This window comes from Quercus robur, chromosome 11 (genome assembly GCF_932294415.1).
Source record: "Quercus robur chromosome 11, dhQueRobu3.1, whole genome shotgun sequence".
Lineage (NCBI taxonomy): Eukaryota > Viridiplantae > Streptophyta > Magnoliopsida > Fagales > Fagaceae > Quercus > Quercus robur.
In genome coordinates, this window is record NC_065544.1 from 47486939 (window position 1) to 47509074 (window position 22136).

Below are 22136 nucleotides of genomic sequence, written 5' to 3' on the forward strand. Positions count from 1 at the left end.
AAAATTATTGAACAAAGAGGAATTCAATAATTTTGGTGTTTTTCATAAGGACCCATCGCATGCGTGTGTAACATGCCAATAAAAATGGGTTTTTTTTTTTTTTTTTTTGGTTGAAAATGTGACGGTTTTGTTTTCAGGATGAAGTAGAGGGTGGGCTAGAGCTTGAAGGTGAAATTGAAGTGGAGGGGCCTGGGGAGGCTGAAGTAGAGAGTGAAGGTAATTGGGCTAATAGAACTGACCACCACTGAGTCTCACCGTTACAGTTTGCACACCCAGGCTAGGCCACAATATGTGTAAAGACATTCTCTCTAATTCGATACCCAAAAGTGAGTGTTGCCCCAAAATCTCCCGGTTCAATTTCTCAAGAACTCCTTGGTAAGATCACCTTGAATCCTCAATCTTCCTTTTTTTTTTTTTTGCTGTTGTCCTAATCTATTTGCTTATAATTAATTTGTGGTTTTTGTTTCCATAGTTTTTGAACATTCTTGAATTAGGATGAAATCAAGATGACTTTGAGGCTGAAGGATTGATTTGGGGTTTTTATTAGTTTTGGGATTTTGGGGTTCCTAATTAGGGTTTACTGCAATTATAGATTTCAATTGCTAATATGTTTCCTCTTTGTTCTTTTTTGTTTTTCCCAGGGGAACACCATAGAAGATCAAATTCTACCTAGGCTTTGTCTCTTGGCGTTTTGAGGAATGGTTAGTGATGTTTTTAATTTAATTTAGGATTTCCTCCCTAACCTGTTCTCTTTATTTATTTGTTAGTAGGAGTGAAATTGTGGTTTTTGGGTCCAGTTTAGCACTTTGGTTTACTAATTTGTGTTTTTTTAATTCAAAACTTCTGAATAAGGTTTTAAATATATTTTGGGTTCTATTTGTTGTTATCCATATAATTGTAGACAAGCTATGAGTCTTCCATGTTTGAAAGACTTAATCTTCATCAAAATATATGAACGCTAACAAAAATATTTTTAATTTTGCATTTCGTAGGATTTAGTTTTCTGTATTTTGGTTGGTTCTGATTTAATTTATTGGGTATCAAACCTGTGAAGAATTCTGGAGAGCAAGCTTGATCAGCTTTGTGGAGGCTCTTTGTGTTCTAAACCTACTTGTATGTTAGTTCTCAGTGCACCAATGAGCTCTAGCAAATCACACATCATCTCCTTGTAAGAGCAAAGTGGATGGTGAGGTCTTGGGTTCAAGATCCAGCCAATGTATGTGTAACTTATAAAAAAATGTAGGTTAGCTCAGTCTTTAGGCTTATCATAGCAATTTATGTTGTAATTTTGTACAATATCAGCTCTGTCCCATTTCAATTCTTTTTATACATTGTATAGTTTCTTCTTATAGTGTTATAATTTTTTCCATGATATGATTGTGATTTAAAATGGTATGGAGAGCTGCAAAGATATGTTTGATCTAAATTCCAAAAAGAGCAGCTAGGAGTAGCTATGCTAATTGTTACTCCCTATATGATGCATTTAGATTTTATTTATGCTGCCACTTCCCTTATTGTTATATCACTGAATTATCCTCTAGACTTATTACATTTGTAAATGCTCTTGACCGATTTCTGTCTTTGAAAGAGACCCGAATAATGGTAAGTGGCCTACTTTGCAAATCAAATTCTTTTTGAAGCTATTGGCTAAATTCCACGTTGATGATAGAGTATTGAAGGGTTGATTTGGAACCATTGTAATGTTTGAACAATAGATCTGCTAGGCAATACTACCAAAAGAGCATAATCAGCCCAACTTAGAGTTATCTAATCTAGAAGAAACTTGAAAGTCTCAAATTTTGGAAGCCTTGAACTATTTAGAATTGGTTTTCAAAAGGATCTTGTTGTTAGTCATTTGTTGTTATTTTAATGACTTAATTTAAAAAAGATTGCATTAAATGACTTCATTTTAGGAGGATTGGTTATTTTGGTGTTTTAGAAGGTGTAGAAGTGGTGGAAAAAGTTCTGTTTACATAATGTATATTTTTTATTTTGAAATCTTTGTGAACATGTACTTTTTTTTCCTCCTATCCATATGACTGTGGCATGTTCTTTTTGATTTTAGGGTAATTCTATAGATTTCTTAGAGTAATGCAGGATGGAGGTTGTCTAATCTTGGCTTTTGAGTAAAATTTAATGGCCAAAATTGCACCATATTTGTCACAAATAAAAAGATATATGTTGCAAGTAACAATGGCAAAATTGCTGATTGATGTGCAATCATTAAAATGTTGAATTTTGGTTAAAAGGTTGATATCAACCTAATTTTTAGCATCTTTCACAATTTTAAGTGAATACATGTAAATTTGGTCAAATGTTAATTTTTATGCCTTATAGGGTTTTGAGGAGTACATAAATTTGATTTTGGAAGATGTTGGAAAAGTCAACATCAAGAGGGAGAGCAAAAAACTTTAGGTGGGTTCATTTTCTCATTTTACTTTACTTTTAATCTTCCAAAGGTGCATACTCTAAATGTGGTACATCTATTTTATTATTTGTCGATTACATATCAAAAAATGTACAGGGTAGATTCTTCTTAAGAGATGCAACACAACAGCCACCCCTCTCTCTCTCTCTCTCTCTCTTTCTCTCTCTCTCTCTCTCTCTCAATAGTGGAAATAATGATTTCAGAAATTGTGTAAATTGGCATTATGTTGCCTTTTCAATCCCATTGAGGTCTAGCATCTTTGTTTACTGGCAATATTAGAATTTAGATACATCTTGGATATCAAGAACGATTAATGTAATTTATGAAAGATACTTGATTGAATGAGTATGGAATTAACTATATTTGTGTAATTAATTGTATTGGAGTGTACTTATATCAGTTATATATTTTCTAAATATGACCTCAAGCTCTTGGTTATCATGATTTCTCATTGTATGTGATAGATTTTATTACTTTGTAAGTGATAGATTTTATTGGTTTGGTATATAATTTATACCATGATATTGATTTTTTTTTTTTTTCATATCAGGGAAGTTATTAATAGCTTAGGGTTAGCGACTAGTAATAATATAAAATGAAAGATTTTGATTCTAACTTTTTTTTTCAATGTTGTCCGTCGTCACACACTCACATTTTTCTTCACTACAATCTTAGTATAAGATTCTGATTATTTCTCCCTCTCTCTCTCTCTCTCTCTCTCTCTAAAAAAAAAATTCTGATTTTATTTTTCTACACTCACTTTTGACAGCTTTTTTTTTAATGCTTTTTATACATTTTTTATTTAATTTCTTATTCCATCAATAACAAACTTATATAAGAATTAATAATAATTTGTAAATTTAGGTGTAGAATAGGTGGTAAAAACTATTATGTCGGTAGTAACAGTATAAAATCCCTTCATTTCTATTTATTTTTTAAAATCAAAAGTGACCTTCGTCTTTCCTCTATTATATTTATTATTATTATTTCTATATCTTTTTTTTTTTTGCAAGATGAACACGTTTCCTTTGATTTTGGTCGACAAGCAGTATCTTTCTGGATGTTGCTGAGGGCTGTAGGCTGTACCTCACATGTCTTTGTTTGATTGTTTCCACTCTCAGAAAAAAAAATAATAATAATAAAATAAAATAAAATAAAATAAAACGTGAATTATTGCTGCTGTGCAATTAATAAATGCAGGAACTACAATAATTGAGTTGGGCCTGACTGAGTTAAGACAATGTCTGTCCGTATGGCTAACCCCAGGCTCAAGAAAGTTGCAGGCAGTTTGGCGTTGACGAAGCGTTGTGAAAATATGTTTAAGTTAAGAAATATTGTAAAAATATGTGTTATGGTGTTTAATCAATGAAAAATGTTGTTTAGATAATAATATTAAACACCTTACTAATTTTTGAAGAAAAATGATAAATGAATCACAAATTTTTTTTTTTTTTTTTTTGTGGTAAAAATAAGTTTAGGTGAGGGTAAGTTTCAAAGAAGACTCATATTAGATCTATAAATTGTTCACTAAAAGAGGACGGTTGGCAACAAAACTCGAACTTAGACCTTTTGAACAAAGTGTTTGAGCCTTATTAACTGGACCAACTTCCGTTGGCGAATCACAAAGTTTATTTGCTATTATAAAAAAACTTATAAACTAATATGATAATATAATTGAATATCAAGATCCTCAATGACATAATTTGTTCTCATTTATTAAGGAACCAAGTTTGAATCTTCTATCTCTCAATTTTGTATAGCTAATGTAGTAAAATTGATAGGTATTTTTTTTTTTTTCATTTTCTTGTGCTTCATTATTGTATAGAGCTATCACCTATGTGCTAGTTTGCAGTACATATTGTATTGTTGTATTACACACTATACTGTATTTGTGTACTGTTAGAATTTGATCTTCAGGCTTATATAAAGAACTTTTATATACAATCTATAGTTTATACACAAAATACAATAGAAACTTAATATTTTTTGTTCATATTAAAAAGTTGGCACAGTTTATAAGTATAGTAAGATTTGCAATATACCTGACATTACTCTAATTGGAAAATTTTAATAAGGTTAGAACTTACAAGTGAAAACCACGTATGGTCAAATCATTGTCTACTGACATTGTCCTCTTGTTTTTTTTTGGTCCTTTAAAAAACAAGACATTGTCCTTTTTTACCCAAAAAAAAGAAAGAAAAAAAGACATTGTCCTTCACCACTTGGAATGTAGAATCTCTTGCATTCGTTTGCGTGCAATCAATGCGTGGTTAATATTATACAGGGGTGGTTCTCATCAAATAGGAGACATTGATGGCATGTAAGTATGTAACTAATATAAAAGATATAAATTGTTAAACTTATTGCATACAAACTGTATTATATTTGTAATTAGTTTGCAAGTAACCAATGTGTCGTAGTATATAAGATTCACAAGTGTGGTTCCCATCAAATATGAGATATTGAGTGCATGTAACTGATGTAAAAGATAGAGTTAAACTTGTTATATACAAATTGTTGTACTTTATATTTGTGAAAGATAGGGTTAAATTTCTTGTAATGACTCAATGAAAAGTGTTAGCCACATCTGTGTTATACCTCAAAATGACTAATCACAATTAAAGTTTTTTTGTAGTTGTTAATAAATCCTAACTAGATCTACCCAATAAATAACTGATGTGAGACTCAATACACACCTGCACAATACACTTAGAAAATATCCAAATCAAATCTAAGATGTCATAGTACCATTTTACACACACCCTCAAAAGCAACTGAAATTATGACTTGATTCAAGTCAAGATTACAATTGCTTTCAAAAGTGTGTATAAAACTATGTAAAATAGTTTCTGTGTAACAAACACTACCTAGGTGGATATTTCTCCTAGAACCTAGCAGGGGTAAGTACATTATTCAAGTCACAATTTTAGTTACTTCTGAGGTTGTGTGTAAAATTATGTAAATTAGTTTCTGTTTACCAAACACTACCCATATGGATATTTCCCCTGTTGGTGGTAGGTACGTTATTCTTGTGCCATTAGTGAGACAGTGGCTACCATTGAGACTCTCTCAATATTTAAACGGTAGAGCCATGCACCTCTTCTAGTGCATAAGGCTTCATTGGAGCATGGCATAGAGGTATATCAGATTACAATGGGTCAGTTTGGAGGGCCAGAAGAAATGGCAATTACACTCAACAATGGCTTCCAGATGCTGATAATCGGCCTAGGCGTTTGGCGCATGGAAAAAAATGAAATGAGAGACCTCATTATCAATGCCATCAAGATTGGTTATCGCCATTTCGACTGTGCTGGTAACTTTCACTCATCACTTGTAGCTTATTGTATATGTGGAACATTTCTTCTGTGTTTTCAGCTACTCATTGTGATTACATTGTATTCTTCTTCTAAGGTCTAACTTACTTATTTGATTTGTGAAATAACAGGCAAACTGTGGGCAATTTAAGACGTTAGAAGTTATAAGCAAACTGATTATTTTCAATTTTGCTTCTAAGTACGTTCTAGTTAATCTAGCTGAAGTTTGAAGCTAGTTCCTACAATGGACACTTGTTACTATATATGGTGAGGGTTTTATGGTATAGGCCAAAATACTAGTTGAAGGTCTTTTCTTTTCATTTTGAGAGAATAGTGTTATGTTGTTGAAGCAATATGAATCATATGATTGTTTAAGTCGTTGAATCGTATATCAGGTAATAGCGACAAAAATATGTTAATATAGATAATTTTAGATCCAAAAGCGCATTGCCTTATTTGGTTGATACGAGAGAAAAGAAAAGTAAAGACATCAAATCTATGAAGCCCACCTTTTGTACTTCGTCCGATTTGGGCAGAAATAGAAAGAAACAATGCAATGAAAATGTGTACTATCACATATTTGGTCTGAACAATGTCATTTTCACGGATTGGGTATTGCAGCTTATGCAATTCACCCACTTTCTCTCACAAATTTTTTTTATAGTTTTTATTTTTTAACTTTCCCTTAATATATTTCAACTTTCAAAACTTTCAATTTCAGCCATGGATTACAATTGTTGCAATACCCTAAGTATTGTATTGCACCTGATCTAAATCTCATATTCACAAAGTAACTGACAATTGATTTGATAAGTTTGCACTAATTTTTATTTTGGTCTATTATTGATATAACTTTTTTATATATGATTACTAATAAATCACATCGACAAATGTGAAATTTTTTTTATGTTTATAGAATCTTTCTTTGAGTTTTCGTGACTAAAAAATTATATTTGACCATGAGTTTTTATCCCCTTTAAATTCATGTGGGCATAGAAAGTAAAATATATAAATTTTTCTTTCCACTTCCCTTTCCTATGCAAACCAAACAGATGAAAGATTAATATATTTTTCTTTCTTTTTTTTCCTCCTCCCTTTATTTCCAAACATATTTTCATTTCCCTTACTACCAATTTCTTTCCTACCTCTTTTCTTTTCTTTTTTCTTGCCCCTCACAACCAACCACAATGTTAGAGTGACGATCAATTTTGACTATAAAAATGCACTTGGTTAGGTTGCTAAGAATGTTCTAATAGAGTTTTTATTCTTTGTCCCACTTTTTATGTTTCACTAAAAACAATTTGTCACATATTCTTTTATCTTTCTTTATAAATAACCAAAAAATAAATGGAAAAAATAAATAAATATATGCATGCATAGTGCAATTGATGAAGTATAAAGTGAAATACAAATTTTGTGTTATTAAATTCATTGATTCCATTTTAAGGTGTTCATAAGATAAACAATGGTTAATTAACAATGGATTGAGACCTTGCAATATTACCATGCAATAGAACTTTTGATGACAGAGATTAAAAGTTAAAAAAATTTACTTTTAATCTTAATATTTGGATCAAAACTTTTAACTTTTTTACCATGTAATCTTCTCAACTTTTTCCTCTAACGACGGCATGGTGCAATAGCCCTAGCTATGGTGCCTGATCTGGATCCAGTTGACAAGGTTAGTTGCTTTACAGTTCACTACAAGAATGAAGCAGAACTTGGGGAGGCACTTGCAGAAGCATTTCGGACTGGGCTTGTCAAGAGGGAAGATATTTTCATTACCACCAAGGCCAGTTTAACTTCATTTATAATTAAAAAAATTTGATTTTATTTTTTGGTTTAGTATCAAACTATAATTTCTTAATTATCACATAAATTCAAGCAAAATGAACAAAGTTTTCTTGGCTTTTTTTATATCCTAATTGCAGCTCTGGAATTCAGACCATGGACATGTTGTGGAGGCCTGTAAAGACAGTCTGACGAAGCTTCAGTTAGATTATCTGGATCTGTACCTTGTTCACTTCCCTATAGCCACCAGCCATACCGGTACTTCCTGCTTGCCTGTTTCATCGTATTTGGTATCCTTATCTTCAATGTAGTGTAGTTAAAGGCCAGTAGGCCACAGTTCATGACTGCTTAACCTTAAACTATAAATTTTGCAACTAGTGAGGGGTTCGTTGTGATTGGTACATAATAAATTAAAATACCGGCAGAGGTGTACACATGTAAAAGCGATGTTAGTTTAATCAGAACTTGCCACTTTAACAAGTTACGAAAATATTGAAAAAAAAAGAAAAAGAGAGAGAGAGAGAGAGGCGCCATTAGCATTGCTTGGCTAGAAATCAAATAAAATATGATGTAAAAATGAGACTTCAAAAACAGAAACTAGTTGACTTATAGTAACTTAAATAATAATTTGTTGGGTTTATTAGCCAAACCAGAATGAGACGAAAAAAGGTGTGTAAAATGAGATTACTTGATGGGATCGAAGGCTTCTAGACTTCTAGTTCACTGGTTAAAATGTCCATATATTGCCTCTCTTTTGTCACTTGTCACTTTGTCAGTCTAGTTATAAATGATATTCTGCACATTGGAAATGCCATCTTTGAGTTCATTTTAGCTTTTTTGGGCCCTTGACAAGCAATTAGAATCATGGTCCCCTCATGTATGGTGATTTACACTTTTCTCAATCTGTCGTATTCCAAATGCATGCAGGAGTTGGCACAACTGCCAGTGCACTGGATGAGAATAAGGAGCTGGACATAGACACAACCATATCCTTGGAAACTACTTGGCATGATATGGAAGATCTTGTTTCCATGGGTCTGGTTCGTAGCATCGGGATCAGGTGCAACGAGCCTATAGCTAGCTAGTTTCTAACATTTCCAATTACTTTCCTCTGGATGCATGGGAATAAAGCATCACTTTAATAACTCTGCATAATTTCTTGTGACTTTCTTAGATATGTGTGATGACTCAGTTTGATTGATTATGTGATGTGTGTGGTTGTGTGATGAGTATATTGGGCATATACTGAGTTGAACTTGGTTTTATTAATAATTACAAGGAATTTCAATTATGACTAGTCCTTTTACGTATAGCGTAGATATGACTAGCGCTTTTCTTTACGTTATTACATATGGTATCAGAGCTGGCTTGGTAACCCCATGCTTCACAAATTGGACCCTAATGAGGAAGTTAGGGATTTAAGTGGATCCTTTCCTTTTGAAATGGATTCGTTTATGATTAAAATTCGTGATACTTTGCACACTGTTCGATTTAGAAAATAAAATCTTAATTATGAAATTGAATTTTTCCATCCCAAGTCAAACTGAGAGGATGATGACTATATTTTATTTTCCGGACTTTTTAGTATATATTCCTTTGTTATCAAAGAATTTGATTGAAATGTACTATTCTTATTTGCAGTAACTATGACATCTTTCTAACCAGAGATTGCTTAGCTTATTCCAAAGTAAAGCCAGCAGTGAACCAATTTGAAAGTCACCCTTACTTCCAGCGTGATTCTCTGGTTAAATTCTGTAGAAAGCATGGGATTTGTGCTACAGCCCACACTCCTCTAGGCGGTTCTGTGGCCAACACTGAATTGTTTGGTTCAGATTCATGTTTGGATGAGCCAATTCTCATACATTGCCTGAGAGTGTTCATTTGGATGAACTTAGTTTCACTGGCTTATTTAGTTTATTTTGACAAAATAAACTAAATAAGCCAGTGAAACTAAGTTCAGATAGGAGATTTCATCAAAAATAATTTTGTGTGTTGCATAAAAGTACAGATGATACTTTAAAACAATACATTCTCTTTTATGATGAAAATAAGCTCAACCAAATAGGAGAGTTCATCAAAGATGAGTAGTCTAATATTTTCTTCTTTCAGGGTCTGGCTAAGAAGTACAAAAAGAGTGTGGTTCAGATTGTTCTTCGGTGGAACATTCAAAGGAACACAGTTGTCATTCCAAAGACATCAAAACTTGAGAGACTCAGAGAGAATTTCCAAGTTTTTGATTTTAAGCTGACCAAAGAGGACATGGACTTGATCAAAACTATAGACAGGAAATATCGGACCTATCAACCCGGCAAGTATTGGGGCATAGATGTGTATGCATAAAATATGTCCAAGATTCTAGTAATTGTTCATTTAGTCTGGCAATAAGAGGAGTTTAAGAACTTTTAGATCGTGCATGAGTGCCAAAACTCCATCATGTAAAACTCTTTGATGTTATGATCTTTAATTTGACTTTGGCCTTGTAATGTGAATTCTTTAAGTACCCTCTGCTATGTAATGGAAGCAATGAGAAAATGGGAAGGATTTTCCTTGATATATCTTGATGAATTCATCTTCAAGTAGATCATTTTCACTTCCCTTACTCTTCTCAAGATTCAAATGGAGCCTAAAGGAAAATTCAAATGTTGAAATGCTACTGCTTATTAAAAAAGAAAAAAAGAAAAAGAAGAAGAAGGTATAACTCTTATCTAAGTTACTAACTTGAACCCACCTTTATTTATATATATACACTCACACTAGCCTCATTACATGTGCTTCGTGCGTGCGATGAGTTTTTTTTTGGGATTAATGTCATAATTTTCCATTTATCTCAATTTGAGAGAGAAAAAAAGTGAAAACGTTGGGATTAGTGGTCCTATTTTATAGCCAAAAAAAAAAAAAAAAACTTGTGTTTTTATTTTTTATTTTGAAAATCTAATTTATAAGTGGATAAAGCAATTTGAAAATCAATAGAAAAGTGACCTTAGTTTTTTAAGCAATGTTTTAATGGGAGTTATCACACACACTTCGCGCGTGCAATGAGGCTTTTTTTGGGTTTAGGGTCATAATTTTCCATTTATCTCAATCTAAGAAAAAAAAAGTGAAAACTTTGGGTTTAGTGATCCTATTTTGAAAATCTAATTTATAAGTGAATAAATCAATTTGAAAATCAATAAAAGAGTGATATTATTTTTTAGGCAATGTTTTAGTAGGAGTTAAAGTTGTATTTTTACCTGATTGTCTTTTAGTTTTGTCTCTACTTAAACATAGGAGTGTAGGGACATTTTCGAACCAAAAAAATGAGGATCCCAAATAGGAGAAGTCTCTTAAATAGTAGTATAGATATATAATTTTGAAATAGTACACTAATATTGAAATATTCTATTCCATTGACCACTCCAAAATGACTTCTAAGATAGTATTTAAAACTATTTTCCAAATATCCTAGCCAACCACTGAGGGTTTTCTCAAATGCTTCTTAATTACTCAGTGCTTTAAGATGGGAGACTACACATAGGGATGACAAAAATTCTCCATCCCACCTCGCTTTGCCCTATGCAAGTTTAGCATGTGTTGAAGAGGTGGTGGGATGAGGACAAATTATGCTTGTCTTGCCCATCCTAAATGTGTGTGTAATAGTTATAATTTTGTTGTACGCATTTTATTATTACCTCTTAAAACACTTGATTTCTCTCTCTCTCTCTCTCTCTCTCTCTCTCTCTCTCTCTCTCTCTCTCTCTCTCTCTCTCTCTCTCTCTCTCTCTCTCTCTATTAATATTGAAGCAAACTTATTAAAAATGATAAAATACCTCCAACCCACTTATTTTCGACATGCATTTCCCATCTCGCACAATTTTCCTAACACGAAAAAGGAACAAGGTGGGAATAAGTCAACCTTATTTGACCTTATCCTGTCTTGTTGTCATCTCTCAGTACACAGGTCTAGGAAATTATTAGGTTGTTGAACATCCTAATATTATTTATTAGGCTGCTTTTGTTTCAGTGTAAAATATTTTCCGAGTGTAAAATATTTTTCAGGTGAAAATATTTTTGGGAAAAGAAAATATTTTCAAGTGTTTGGCTGCATTATGAAATTTGTTTTAGAAAATGTTTTCAGGTGTTTAGTTGCATTCTAAAAACCAAAATTTCTACTAGTTTCTCACATTTTCTCAGCTTCCAAACAAATTTTATAATAGAAAATTTTAGTATATACAGTTAACAAAACAAAAATCCATTAGCTCCATTCTTTCACAAGCTGAACTCGGTTAAACTAAGAGAGAGGGAGGAAGAAAGAGTAAGAGATTGAGGGAAAGAGAGATAGATCGAGAAAGAGATGGAGATCAGGTCAATGAGATCGATCTTCAGCGGCGGCGACGAGATCGGTGTTGGGTGGGTCGAAAACGAGATCGGTGTTGGGTGGTGACGATGAGAACGAGATGCAAGGCTCCGATCTAGATGGCGGCAATGTTGAGCAAGAGGAAGAAGAAGAGTTGAGGAAGAAGAGAGAAAAAAGAGGAAGCTTTGTCGGCGCAATCTAGGTAGTGGGGGTAGCGGTGGGGGTGGCACGATCTGGGCTAGCCGGAGCTTGTTGTCGGACTGTGGGTGGAGCTAAGGTCGGTGCGTGGGCTGGAGCTAGGAGCTGAGATGAGCTTTGAGATTCCTTCAGACCGTGTGTGAGAGGAGTGTGTGAGGAGTGAGTAATTCTAGAAAGCATTTGAAGGTAAAACGGAAACTGAAATGATTTTACGGGTTGGCTAGGATATTTTACAATCAAACTGAATTCTATTTTCAATTTGACTGAATTTTTAAGTGGTGCCAAACACACACTTGGGTGTAAAATGTTTTCAGATTTTAATTTACCACTGAAACAAACGAAGCCTTAGTCACAAAGGATAATCCAATGAACCTCATTGAATCAAATGACATTCAACTCTATAAATATAATACCTCACTCTTGGGTCTCTCATATATATATATATATATATATATTTTTTTTTTTTTTTTTTTTTCTCTCACATTACGTGGATTGTGGACTATGGACCTTAAGGTACTGTGAAACATACACACTGTGAGAGTGATAAAAATTAAAAAAAAATTTATATATAGCTTGTTAAATTCTCCTCAAAAGGAAAAAGGAAATGTTTACCTCGCCGGCTTGATCGCTTGACCATCTTTGGCACTTGGACCAAATCAAGGTTCGAGTAAATCGCACTAGGATAAACTACATCTTATTCCTCCAAAAAAAAAAAAAAAAGTCTAGCCACATCTTTAACACTAAAAATAGAAATGCCAGCATCAGTACATTCTTTATCAACAAAGAACAGCCAAAAACTGACCTCGTTATATACACTCACAACAATCCTCTCTCTTTGAGCTGCAAACATTAAAAAAAGGCTGAGAGGCAGAGAGTTAAAGAGGGTTTAGTTGTGTCTCAAAACTGAAAAAATGGCTGTAACACTCAGCAGTGGGTTCAAGATGCCCTTAGTGGGCTTCGGTGTTTGGCGTGTGGAAGGCAAGGACATCAAGGACCTTGTTATCAATGCCATCAAAATTGGGTATCGCCATTTTGATTGTGCTGGTAATTTCTCTCATAAATATTTAATCTTTTTTGCTTTTTATGAGGTGGGTCGAAGGTTATATTACTTGTAGATTAGTTGGGTATTCAATTTCTGTTGTATACTATTACCGTAAAATTACTAATATTACTTGTGAGAGTGAAACAAATCAAACAGTCTTTGTTCTGGTTCTTTTACTTGTAGAATTGTTGGGTATTCAATTTTGTGGTGCTTGGAAATACTTTGTGCAACCTAGTATGATTTCTAACTGAACCTTGAAACTTTCTCATAGTGCAACACTACGTAGATTTTGGGTGTTTACTTTTTGAGTTTATAGATCATTGGAAATTCAAAACACCATATCTTGCAACATTTCTATTTTTTCCAATGATCTCTGTCAGGACTCAAGAGCCTTATGTCAGTTGTGTGACAGTGGCAATTCTCCCATGGAGGAGAGAACTTGGGTTCAAATCCCACCCCTCCCCACTTATTGTAAGCAAAAATTTTCCTATGAGCTTTGGTTTGAATAGCACCTTCTCCTCTCACAAGAGTGGTTGGAGGGTGAGGTAGGGTTGAGAGTTCCTATAGGTGTAACGTGTGTAATGTGTATGTGCTGTATATTGATCAACCTTTGTATCAAAATTGAGAAAATCATTGACATTCAACACTGTTGGAAGAACATAAACTTGAGTAAATTTGGCATGGGAGAGTAAATGTGGGAAATTGTTTCATGCTTCATTCCCACCAAAGATGCTCACAATTTTTTTCCTGTGGTGATCGTACTATGTATTCCTTTTTGAGGTGTTTATTAGGCATTTGATATTTGACAAATAATGTTGCTTGCAGCTGATTACAAGAATGAAACCGAAGTTGGAGAGGCACTTGCAGGAGCATTTCAGTCCGGACTTGTGAAGAGAGAGGATCTTTTTATTACTACAAAGGTTAGTTTATCTGCGAATTTATGACCTTTATTTGCGTAGTGGTAACACTCAAGTGTTCCAGAAAATGACAGATTCTTTCGTTAATTGCACATAAATTGCAGCTTTGGAATTCAGACCATGGTCATGTTTTTGAGGCCTGTAAAGACAGTTTGAAGAAGCTTCAGCTAGATTATCTGGATCTGTACCTTGTTCACTTCCCTGTAGCTACCAAGCATACCGGTAAATCCCGCCTGCCTGTTTAATCATTTTACTATTGCTATCTGTATTTTCTATTGTTTACTGTGAAGTTGGGGTGTACAATTTGTGGGCTGCATAACTTGAAATATCTAATTTGCATATGATGAAAGTGTAGAATGGCTTTAAAAACAAAATAGTTGGCTTTTATAACATGTTATTGCACTGCTTAGGTGGGGATAATGCTGAAAATGGTATTAGTGAGGAATCTCAATATAAGTGCTAGGGAGAGTAGGTCAAGTTCATTGAAGGAACAAATCACTAGGCAATTTTGAGTCTCTTACAAGTTACAAGTGCTTGCCAGCTCCATCTCACCTTAGAGGCGGGAGGCCTACATTTGATGGAAGGCAGTTAATTGAAAAAATCAGTCAATGGAATTGCAAATTTGTACTTGTGGACTGAGATGAGTCCCATCCCATTTCATCACACTCCTTTCTCCTGCATAGATGGTTCACAAATTCTCTACTGTGGTTTATGATATTGGTGTTTAGTTCATACTGGTGTGTTGAGATTATTTAAAGCAATTTGCAACTTCTGCATGTGCTTGTGAATCATTGTTCAAAAAAATTTCTTATCCTACTTACATGCAGGCGTGGGTACCACTGACAGTGCTTTGGATGAGGATGGTGTGCTGGAAATAGATACAACCATATCTCTTGAAACCACCTGGCGTGCTATGGAAGATCTGGTTTCCAAGGGTTTAGTTCGCAGCATTGGGATCAGGTGCACTGACATTTTAAAATTTTAAAGCACATTCAAGTGAATAGCATATGTTGCTGTATGTCAGTATGTGACTCTTTTCCATTTTTCATAAAATAATTTCCTTTTTAATCATGCCTTCTGTAATCCGAAATCCTATGCCTCCTTCATTTTAAAGCTTACAAAAGTGGAATGGAACGTGTCAGATTAATCAACATTTATGTTTTTCTATGCAACAACAATATATTACTTGTAAAAGTAATTTTGTTGGTTGGTTAATTGGTCACATTTTATTCTTGAAATGGGTTGGATTGGTATTTGTCTGGATACAGCAAGCAAGATAATTCTAGAAAGAATCCCGTTCCATTTAAATCTTCCAATTTCCTCCAATTTTTATCTAGATGTAAGACATGTGGCATTTAAAAAATCCAATGGTCATCAGACAAAATCAAATAAATGTCACGTCTCATAAATTGGAGGGAATTGGAATATTTAAATGGGAGGGATCTTATCCCAAATAATTCTATTAATTTTAATGCACTTTTTAAATCTAAATAAGTACTTTTGTAAGAATTCAGAAATTCATTGGCTCCATCTTTAGTTTTTTCTTTTTTATTGTGTGTACGATTTAGGTAGAGTATTGCCACCCATTATTATTAATAAATGAAAGAAACCTAAGTCAAGATGTTGACTAGAGATAGACATCATAAATATGGTGACTTTATAATACAAAACATAAGTCATGACAATCATACAGATTTTTTTTTATAGGGTGATTTTTATCTAGAAAGCATAAACACTTCATTTGTAGTGCCCTACCCATGTCAGACACAGGACACGCCTAGGAATCTTTTGCATCCATGTCCCAGCCATGCCCTTTTAAAAAAAAAAAAATGCAGCACATGGGAAGGACACTTATCTTTTATTTCTTTTTTGTTTTAATCTTGAACACTTATCTAGTTATCTTTTATTTACTATTTTAGATCTTATTATTTGGTTTGTATTTTAATTGCTAAACATCATATATTAGTCATGAATTCACTTTATTATCCTTTATTACTCTTAAATTGATATATGTTTAACATTCACTAATTGTGTAAGCTTCATTTTTTAAGAAGTTATACATATGCGTTATACATATGCATATAGTTGTACAACTTGTGCAGATCTAGCTGCCTTTGTGCCTAGTATACATGTATTAAAATATGGGTAAGGTTTATCCTGCCTGATTTTATGTTCAAAAGGTTTAGTGCATAATCTCATCCAGAATTCCTATTGTCTTTTGGCTGTTGAAAGATGGGCATTAAATTAATTGTGGGCTGTTGGAGAAAGGGTTGAAATTTGACACAATTGGTAAAACCTAGTTTGGCAGGGTCCAATAACTTGAGCCACATGAATGCAGTAGAGGGAACAACTATTATGATCCGTATTAGAAATCATCAATAACATGGTTTTTACATTTTTTCATTGAATACAACAATTTGACTAGGGGTGGCAAAATTGGACACGACCTGCAAACCTAACACAACACAACACAAAATTAGCAAGTTATGGATTGAGACTTAATGGGTTCGTGTCATATTCAGGTTGACACGACTGACTCTTTTAATAAACGGGTTGGATTAATGTTCAGCCCATGGAACCCGTTTGACCTGTTTAATTAAATAACATTTTACCAATATACTCTTCAAACCTAAGTATATAAACTTGTTAGTTGTTGTGGTTTACATCCATTGACATATTGTGATTGATTATTTGTGATTTTGAGATATGCTTTAGTTTTGAATAATTATTTGTAATGCAGTTACTCATTAGTTTTGAATTTTATATTAAAAATATTTATTTGTTTGTTTTTTCATACTTTTTTTTATTTTGATAAAATAACAAGTCGACACGACTGACTTGTTTAATAAATGGGTCGTGTCAAGGTTGAGGAATCCTGACCTGTTTAATAAACATGTCGGGTTAGTGTTGACTCATAGTCAGATACTCATGAGTTAACGCGACACGAACTCGACACACGAACACGAATTGCCACTCATAAATTTGACAAAAGCACCTCTAAAAATTCTGATGTATTGCATATCCATCCACACATCTTAAAGTAAACCGTGCCATAGTCATCATTTTGAATTTTTATGGTTAGAGAGACGTCTTGGAATCTGATATACACTGTAAGTGAAAGAAAAGCTTCAACATTTTTGTCCTCACTTGAGTATCTATCAGTTTTCAGATCTTTCAAAGTATGGAATTTGTTCTGATAAAATTTTCTCTGCAGCAACTACGATATCTTTCTAACTAGAGATTGCTTAGCTTACTCCAAAGTGAAGCCTGCTGTGAATCAAATCGAAACACATCCCTATTTTCAACGTGATTCCCTTGTCAAATTTTGTCTGAAGCATGGTGTTAGTATTACAGCTCACACTCCTCTAGGAGGTGCTGCAGCCAACACTGAATGGTTCGGTTCAGTGTCATGTTTGGATGATCCAGTTCTCAAAGTAAGTTAATTCTTCCGTTCTTAATAAATAAATTGTCACCTATTATCATTACCACTGAATAAAAAAAAAATTCTGCTTGAGTTCTGGTTTAGCAAAAGTTTCATTATCTTGTTTCTCTCGTGCCAGGGACTGGCTGCAAAATACAAAAGAACTGTGGCTCAGATTGTTCTTCGATGGGGCATCCAACGTAACACGGTCGTCATTCCAAAGACATCAAACCTTAAGAGATTGGAAGAGAATTTCCAAGTTTTTGACTTTGAGCTAACCAAGGAGGACATGGACCAGATTAAAAGTTTGGACAGGAAACATCGAACCAATACTCCTGGAAAGTTTTGGGGCATAGATTTGTATGCATAACTGCATCGGCAATTCTAATCCTGCAAGAATAAGAGTTTTGGAGCTATTGGAAATCCTTTGGATTTGAACTGGCATTCGAAACATTTAAACTATTATTTTAGTTACTTTTCCATAGCTCTTTAGATCTTTTCAGTTTGAAAGCAATGCTTGCAAGTTTATTATATCATGAGCACTAAACTCTGTAATGTGATGGTTCATACCTGCATCTTGGCTCTGTGGTGGAATTACTTTTGTGCTTAAAACAGCTTAAGAATCTAATCATTTTAACATTTTCCTTGCATCATTTTTTGAGAACCAACTAGAGCCTTTTGGGAATTGGAGGATGCTCAAAGTTCCTCCATTAGTACCAGATCAATTGCCTAAGCTAATTAAGTGATACAACATTTCTTATGGCAATTTTGCTTGCTTTTAGAATGATATAATAATATTTTTCAAATTCTAATGGATAAATTAGGCAAGCATTAGAGCTCATGGTCATGGTTGCTCTGAATGACATGATGTTAGTTCCTTGGTAGTCTCCAGATCTTGGTAAAAGTAGTAACAACCCTTGAACTGCATTGGATCAAAGCAATTCGGCTCAGGTGTTGGAAGCAATTACCTGGCATCGTAGACTTCTATATTTAATGCAAAAACCTTCCTGAAGTTGTTATATAAACATTTGCCTCCTCCAACATAGCTTGTTTGGTGAAGATGAGCTTAACTGAAACATATTTATACATCTAACTGCATTACACATGCCTGCAACATGGGAATGGGAACACAGGCATGCGCATGCAGAGAGAGAGAGAGTAGGATTACACACTGATATATTTAAAATAAGAGTTTTAACAAATTGAACGATATATAAAATTGGTTATATATACAGTCAGTAAAACATTTTCATTAGTAGATCTCCAATAATGCTGAGGTATCTCATTCTTATTTAGCCTCATCAAACATCCCCAGCTTTTAACGAGATTCTCCTCTACATATATGCACATTACATTGTCTAAATATCTATTACTTATAAAATACTTTCCAAGCTGACTTCATCTTAATTTGATATCTGAGAATCCACCAAGGTCTTTCACTCACCAACTCATGGTAATCAATCAATATTCAATATATATATATATATATATATATATAAATGTATAAAAAAAGCATAGAGCTCCTACGAGAGTGCATAAGGTTCTGTCATGTGGCACTCTAATTTTTCATTTAGCCATTTTTACCTTTTTTTTTATTAAGTTATTTTTACTGTTACTCACTTTTTTCTATTATATAAAATATGGATTGCTCTTGACAATTAGACCAAATGTTACAAAATGAACTATTTTTAAAAATAGACCAAACCTCATAAAAAGCTCATGCCCAGTTGTTATCTTACATATTATGACCCAAGTTTGACCCTTTCTACGTATAAATCAAAACCAAAACTTTTACCCACTTACAAACTCTCTTCCACCTCCCCCACATATAGATGATAGATGATACTTCTAAAAAATTTCATTCTCATGAAATAATGTCTTCCTTTATTTCTCAATTTCAATTCAATACACTTTTGTCTATTAATAATGTTCTATGCAATTTATCCAGGCAAATTTTCTTTGCCATCTACCAGTGCAACAAAAATATATATAAATCTTGAGATTTCTGAGGTTGCAAAAATAATTGACAAGTGCATATTTCTACAATTTATAAAAATAAATAAATAAATAAAAAATAAATAATAGCATATACTATCTCAGAAAATGCCATTTACATAGGATTTTCTTAAAACAAATTCAATGATAGGAATTGACAAAAACATGATCCTATACAAGAAATACCAAAAATACACGCAAAACAATTTTCATAGGAGAATTTATCTTTAAAGAATATGAAGGCAATAACAAAGATAAAATGCATTGAATGAGATCTTACGAAATAGGTTTGCTAATCATTTCAAATTATACTCATCATTTACATGAAAAAATAATAATACATCATATTATTTACATTAAAAAAGTAATACATATTAACTTCAAAATTTATTGTGGGATGTGAACTGCTAGGGCATTGTAACAATAAGCAACATTGATACAATGATGGGTTGGTATTACATTTTGTGTATGCTTTGTGGAAAGAATGTCAAATCACAATCAGGATCATGTTGGTGTGCAAAATGTGAAACAAAAACAAATCTCCCTATCCCAAGGTTAGAGGCACTCACATTAACTACATACTCAACAAATATTTATAATATATTCATCTCACTATAACTACTATATATACAATTGCAAACTATTTTAGATACATAATTCAAATTGAAGTTTTTGATGCAACTGACAAAATAACTTTTGTAATATTTGATCAAGATACTGAGAAAATCCTAAATAAATGCTGAAAAACAAACTGAGGTACAACTTATTTAAATTAATGTAAAAGTATTGATCATAATATATATTAAATTCCTCACATGTAGATTGATATTGGAGAAGGAATCCCACATGATTTGAAGAAAATTTTAGGAAAAAATGCATTTTCCTACTTCATTTGAATGAATTCAATCTAACTGATGGTTTTGAAAATTACTCAGTTGCTAAGATTTTTTATGCACTTTCAAATGATAAAAAGGTATGGAAGTAAAAAAAAAAAAATATATATATATATATATATATATATACACACAATCCAATATGCTATATTAACTCTTTGGCTACACTATTCCTAAATTAACAAAAAATATATATATAAAAACATTTACAAAAAACTTTCATATCACTGAAATTTAATATAAATGCAAATACTTACAAAAAAATCTTAACGACAACAAATCCGCAAGTCCAAACTTTGTAAGATCCAGCCAAGAGTCTTTCGATCCTGTGCCAATTCATTAGTGATTAGCACAAATAATGTAACAAAAGAAAAAAGTTATGAAAGTTCAAAAATTGAACAAATAGGGACAAACCAAACTTCAAACATTGAAGATGAATAAACAGATGATGATAATATGCACCTTAACAAGCTTTACAAGTGTCGCCATACCACTTTAACAAAGCATTGAAGAAACAAAAAAAAAAAAAAAAAAGATTTCGTAATAAAGCTCTTTATTACATCACATAATAAATATCAATAATATGGAATGAATTAATATGCTTTTATCAATTTTTATTATACAATATTACTCCAAAGTTGTTGTTGTTGTTGTTTTTGTTTTTTTTTTTGCTCATTACTTGAATTCATTACTAACAAAGTTTTATAACAAACATACTATAATATATGTATAACATTCTTTAAAAAAATTACATAAAACATAATAACATTATCCGTATATCGCACGGGCAACTTACTAGTATATATACAAAAGCAGAGATCTCATGCGAGAATGCATGAGGTCCTGTCATGTAGCGCTCTAATTTTGCATTTAGTCTTTTTTCTTACCTCCTTTCATTAAGTTTTTTTTTTTTTTTTTACTATTAATTAAAGGTTTACATTAATTTATTTTTACTGTTATCTCATTAATCTCTAATTAATTGTTTGAGCTTATGTCACACATTTCTCTCTTTTTCATGTCTTTTAACATACCCACCATTTTAGTATTAAAAAAAAAAAAAGACTAATAGTAATAACTAACCAGATAAAGCCCTAGGGAGAGATAGAAATGCACACAAATGTTGTGGATTGTTAAATGAAATACATTGTTTCACTATTACAATAATACCAAAATAAAAGACTTGAGATTGATGAAGTATTTGTAAAAGAGAAAAAAAGGAATTTGAGAGGCCTCCATCATATTGGCCTCCCAAGTCTTACCACCATTAAGCTATCGAAACCCCTATGTGTAATTTTTTTTCTTTAAAAAAAAAAAAATTAAGGGCTTAAATACGATTTGGGTTTGAATAATTTTGTTGGATAGTTTTTGTTTTGGGCATATAAGTAGAGAGAGTATTTAGTGTGCAATGTAAAGTTATATTCTACCATGGTTTTAAATCATCTAAAAGATACGTGCATACGCATTTGCTCACACGGTGTCTTAATGTCACACTATCGATGAGTGAAAGACAGTGAAAAAATTGGGCATACTTTCATTTTATGGTATGCAATCTGTGTACACAATACAAATTAATTGATTTTCAAGGACCTGTTATTCTTTTACATTTATTTTTAATTTCATGATTTTTTTATTATAAATTAATCTTACTTTGAGAAGGTTACAAATGTGCAGTAAAGCTACTAAATTAATTTTTAATATCTCAAAATGGATATATTTCTTTACTCTACTTTAGTTTACTTTTTTTTTTTTAATAATATATATACAACATTTTCCAAAACCATCTTACATAATAAAAAAATCATAA

The 22136-nt window shown here is 32.6% G+C and overlaps 2 protein-coding genes across 2 annotated transcripts; both read left to right on the forward strand.

Annotated features, from left to right (window-relative positions):
* Positions 1–5433: 5433 nt before the first annotated feature.
* On the forward strand, positions 5434–10086 carry LOC126707270 (NADP-dependent D-sorbitol-6-phosphate dehydrogenase-like). The gene is made up of 6 exons (XM_050406859.1): positions 5434–5741; positions 7440–7534; positions 7674–7791; positions 8461–8593; positions 9175–9406; positions 9643–10086. The coding sequence occupies exons 1-6, from the start codon at positions 5582–5584 to the stop codon at positions 9871–9873; spliced, it is 969 nt and encodes a 322-aa protein (XP_050262816.1). The 5' UTR covers positions 5434–5581; the 3' UTR covers positions 9874–10086.
* Positions 10087–12821: 2735 nt separating this feature from the next.
* On the forward strand, positions 12822–18083 carry LOC126705654 (NADP-dependent D-sorbitol-6-phosphate dehydrogenase-like). Its single transcript, XM_050404760.1, has 6 exons — positions 12822–13108; positions 13932–14026; positions 14128–14245; positions 14851–14983; positions 17238–17457; positions 17584–18083. Exons 1-6 carry the CDS (start codon positions 12976–12978, stop codon positions 17812–17814), a joined length of 930 nt encoding a protein of 309 aa, XP_050260717.1. The 5' UTR covers positions 12822–12975; the 3' UTR covers positions 17815–18083.
* Positions 18084–22136: the final 4053 nt, after the last annotated feature.

Excerpts from the sequence above, each read along its gene's own strand:
- LOC126707270 (XM_050406859.1), top strand. The coding sequence starts at position 5,582 with ATGGGTCAGTTTGGAGGGCCAGAAGAAATGGCAATTACACTCAACAAT. Across the intron at positions 7,535-7,673 it reads ATATTTTCATTACCACCAAG|CTCTGGAATTCAGACCATGG; the intron begins GCCAGTTTAACT and ends TCCTAATTGCAG. Across the intron at positions 8,594-9,174 it reads GTTCGTAGCATCGGGATCAG|TAACTATGACATCTTTCTAA; the intron begins GTGCAACGAGCC and ends TCTTATTTGCAG.
- LOC126705654 (XM_050404760.1), top strand. The coding sequence starts at position 12,976 with ATGGCTGTAACACTCAGCAGTGGGTTCAAGATGCCCTTAGTGGGCTTC. Across the intron at positions 13,109-13,931 it reads TCGCCATTTTGATTGTGCTG|CTGATTACAAGAATGAAACC; the intron begins GTAATTTCTCTC and ends TGTTGCTTGCAG. Across the intron at positions 14,027-14,127 it reads ATCTTTTTATTACTACAAAG|CTTTGGAATTCAGACCATGG; the intron begins GTTAGTTTATCT and ends CATAAATTGCAG.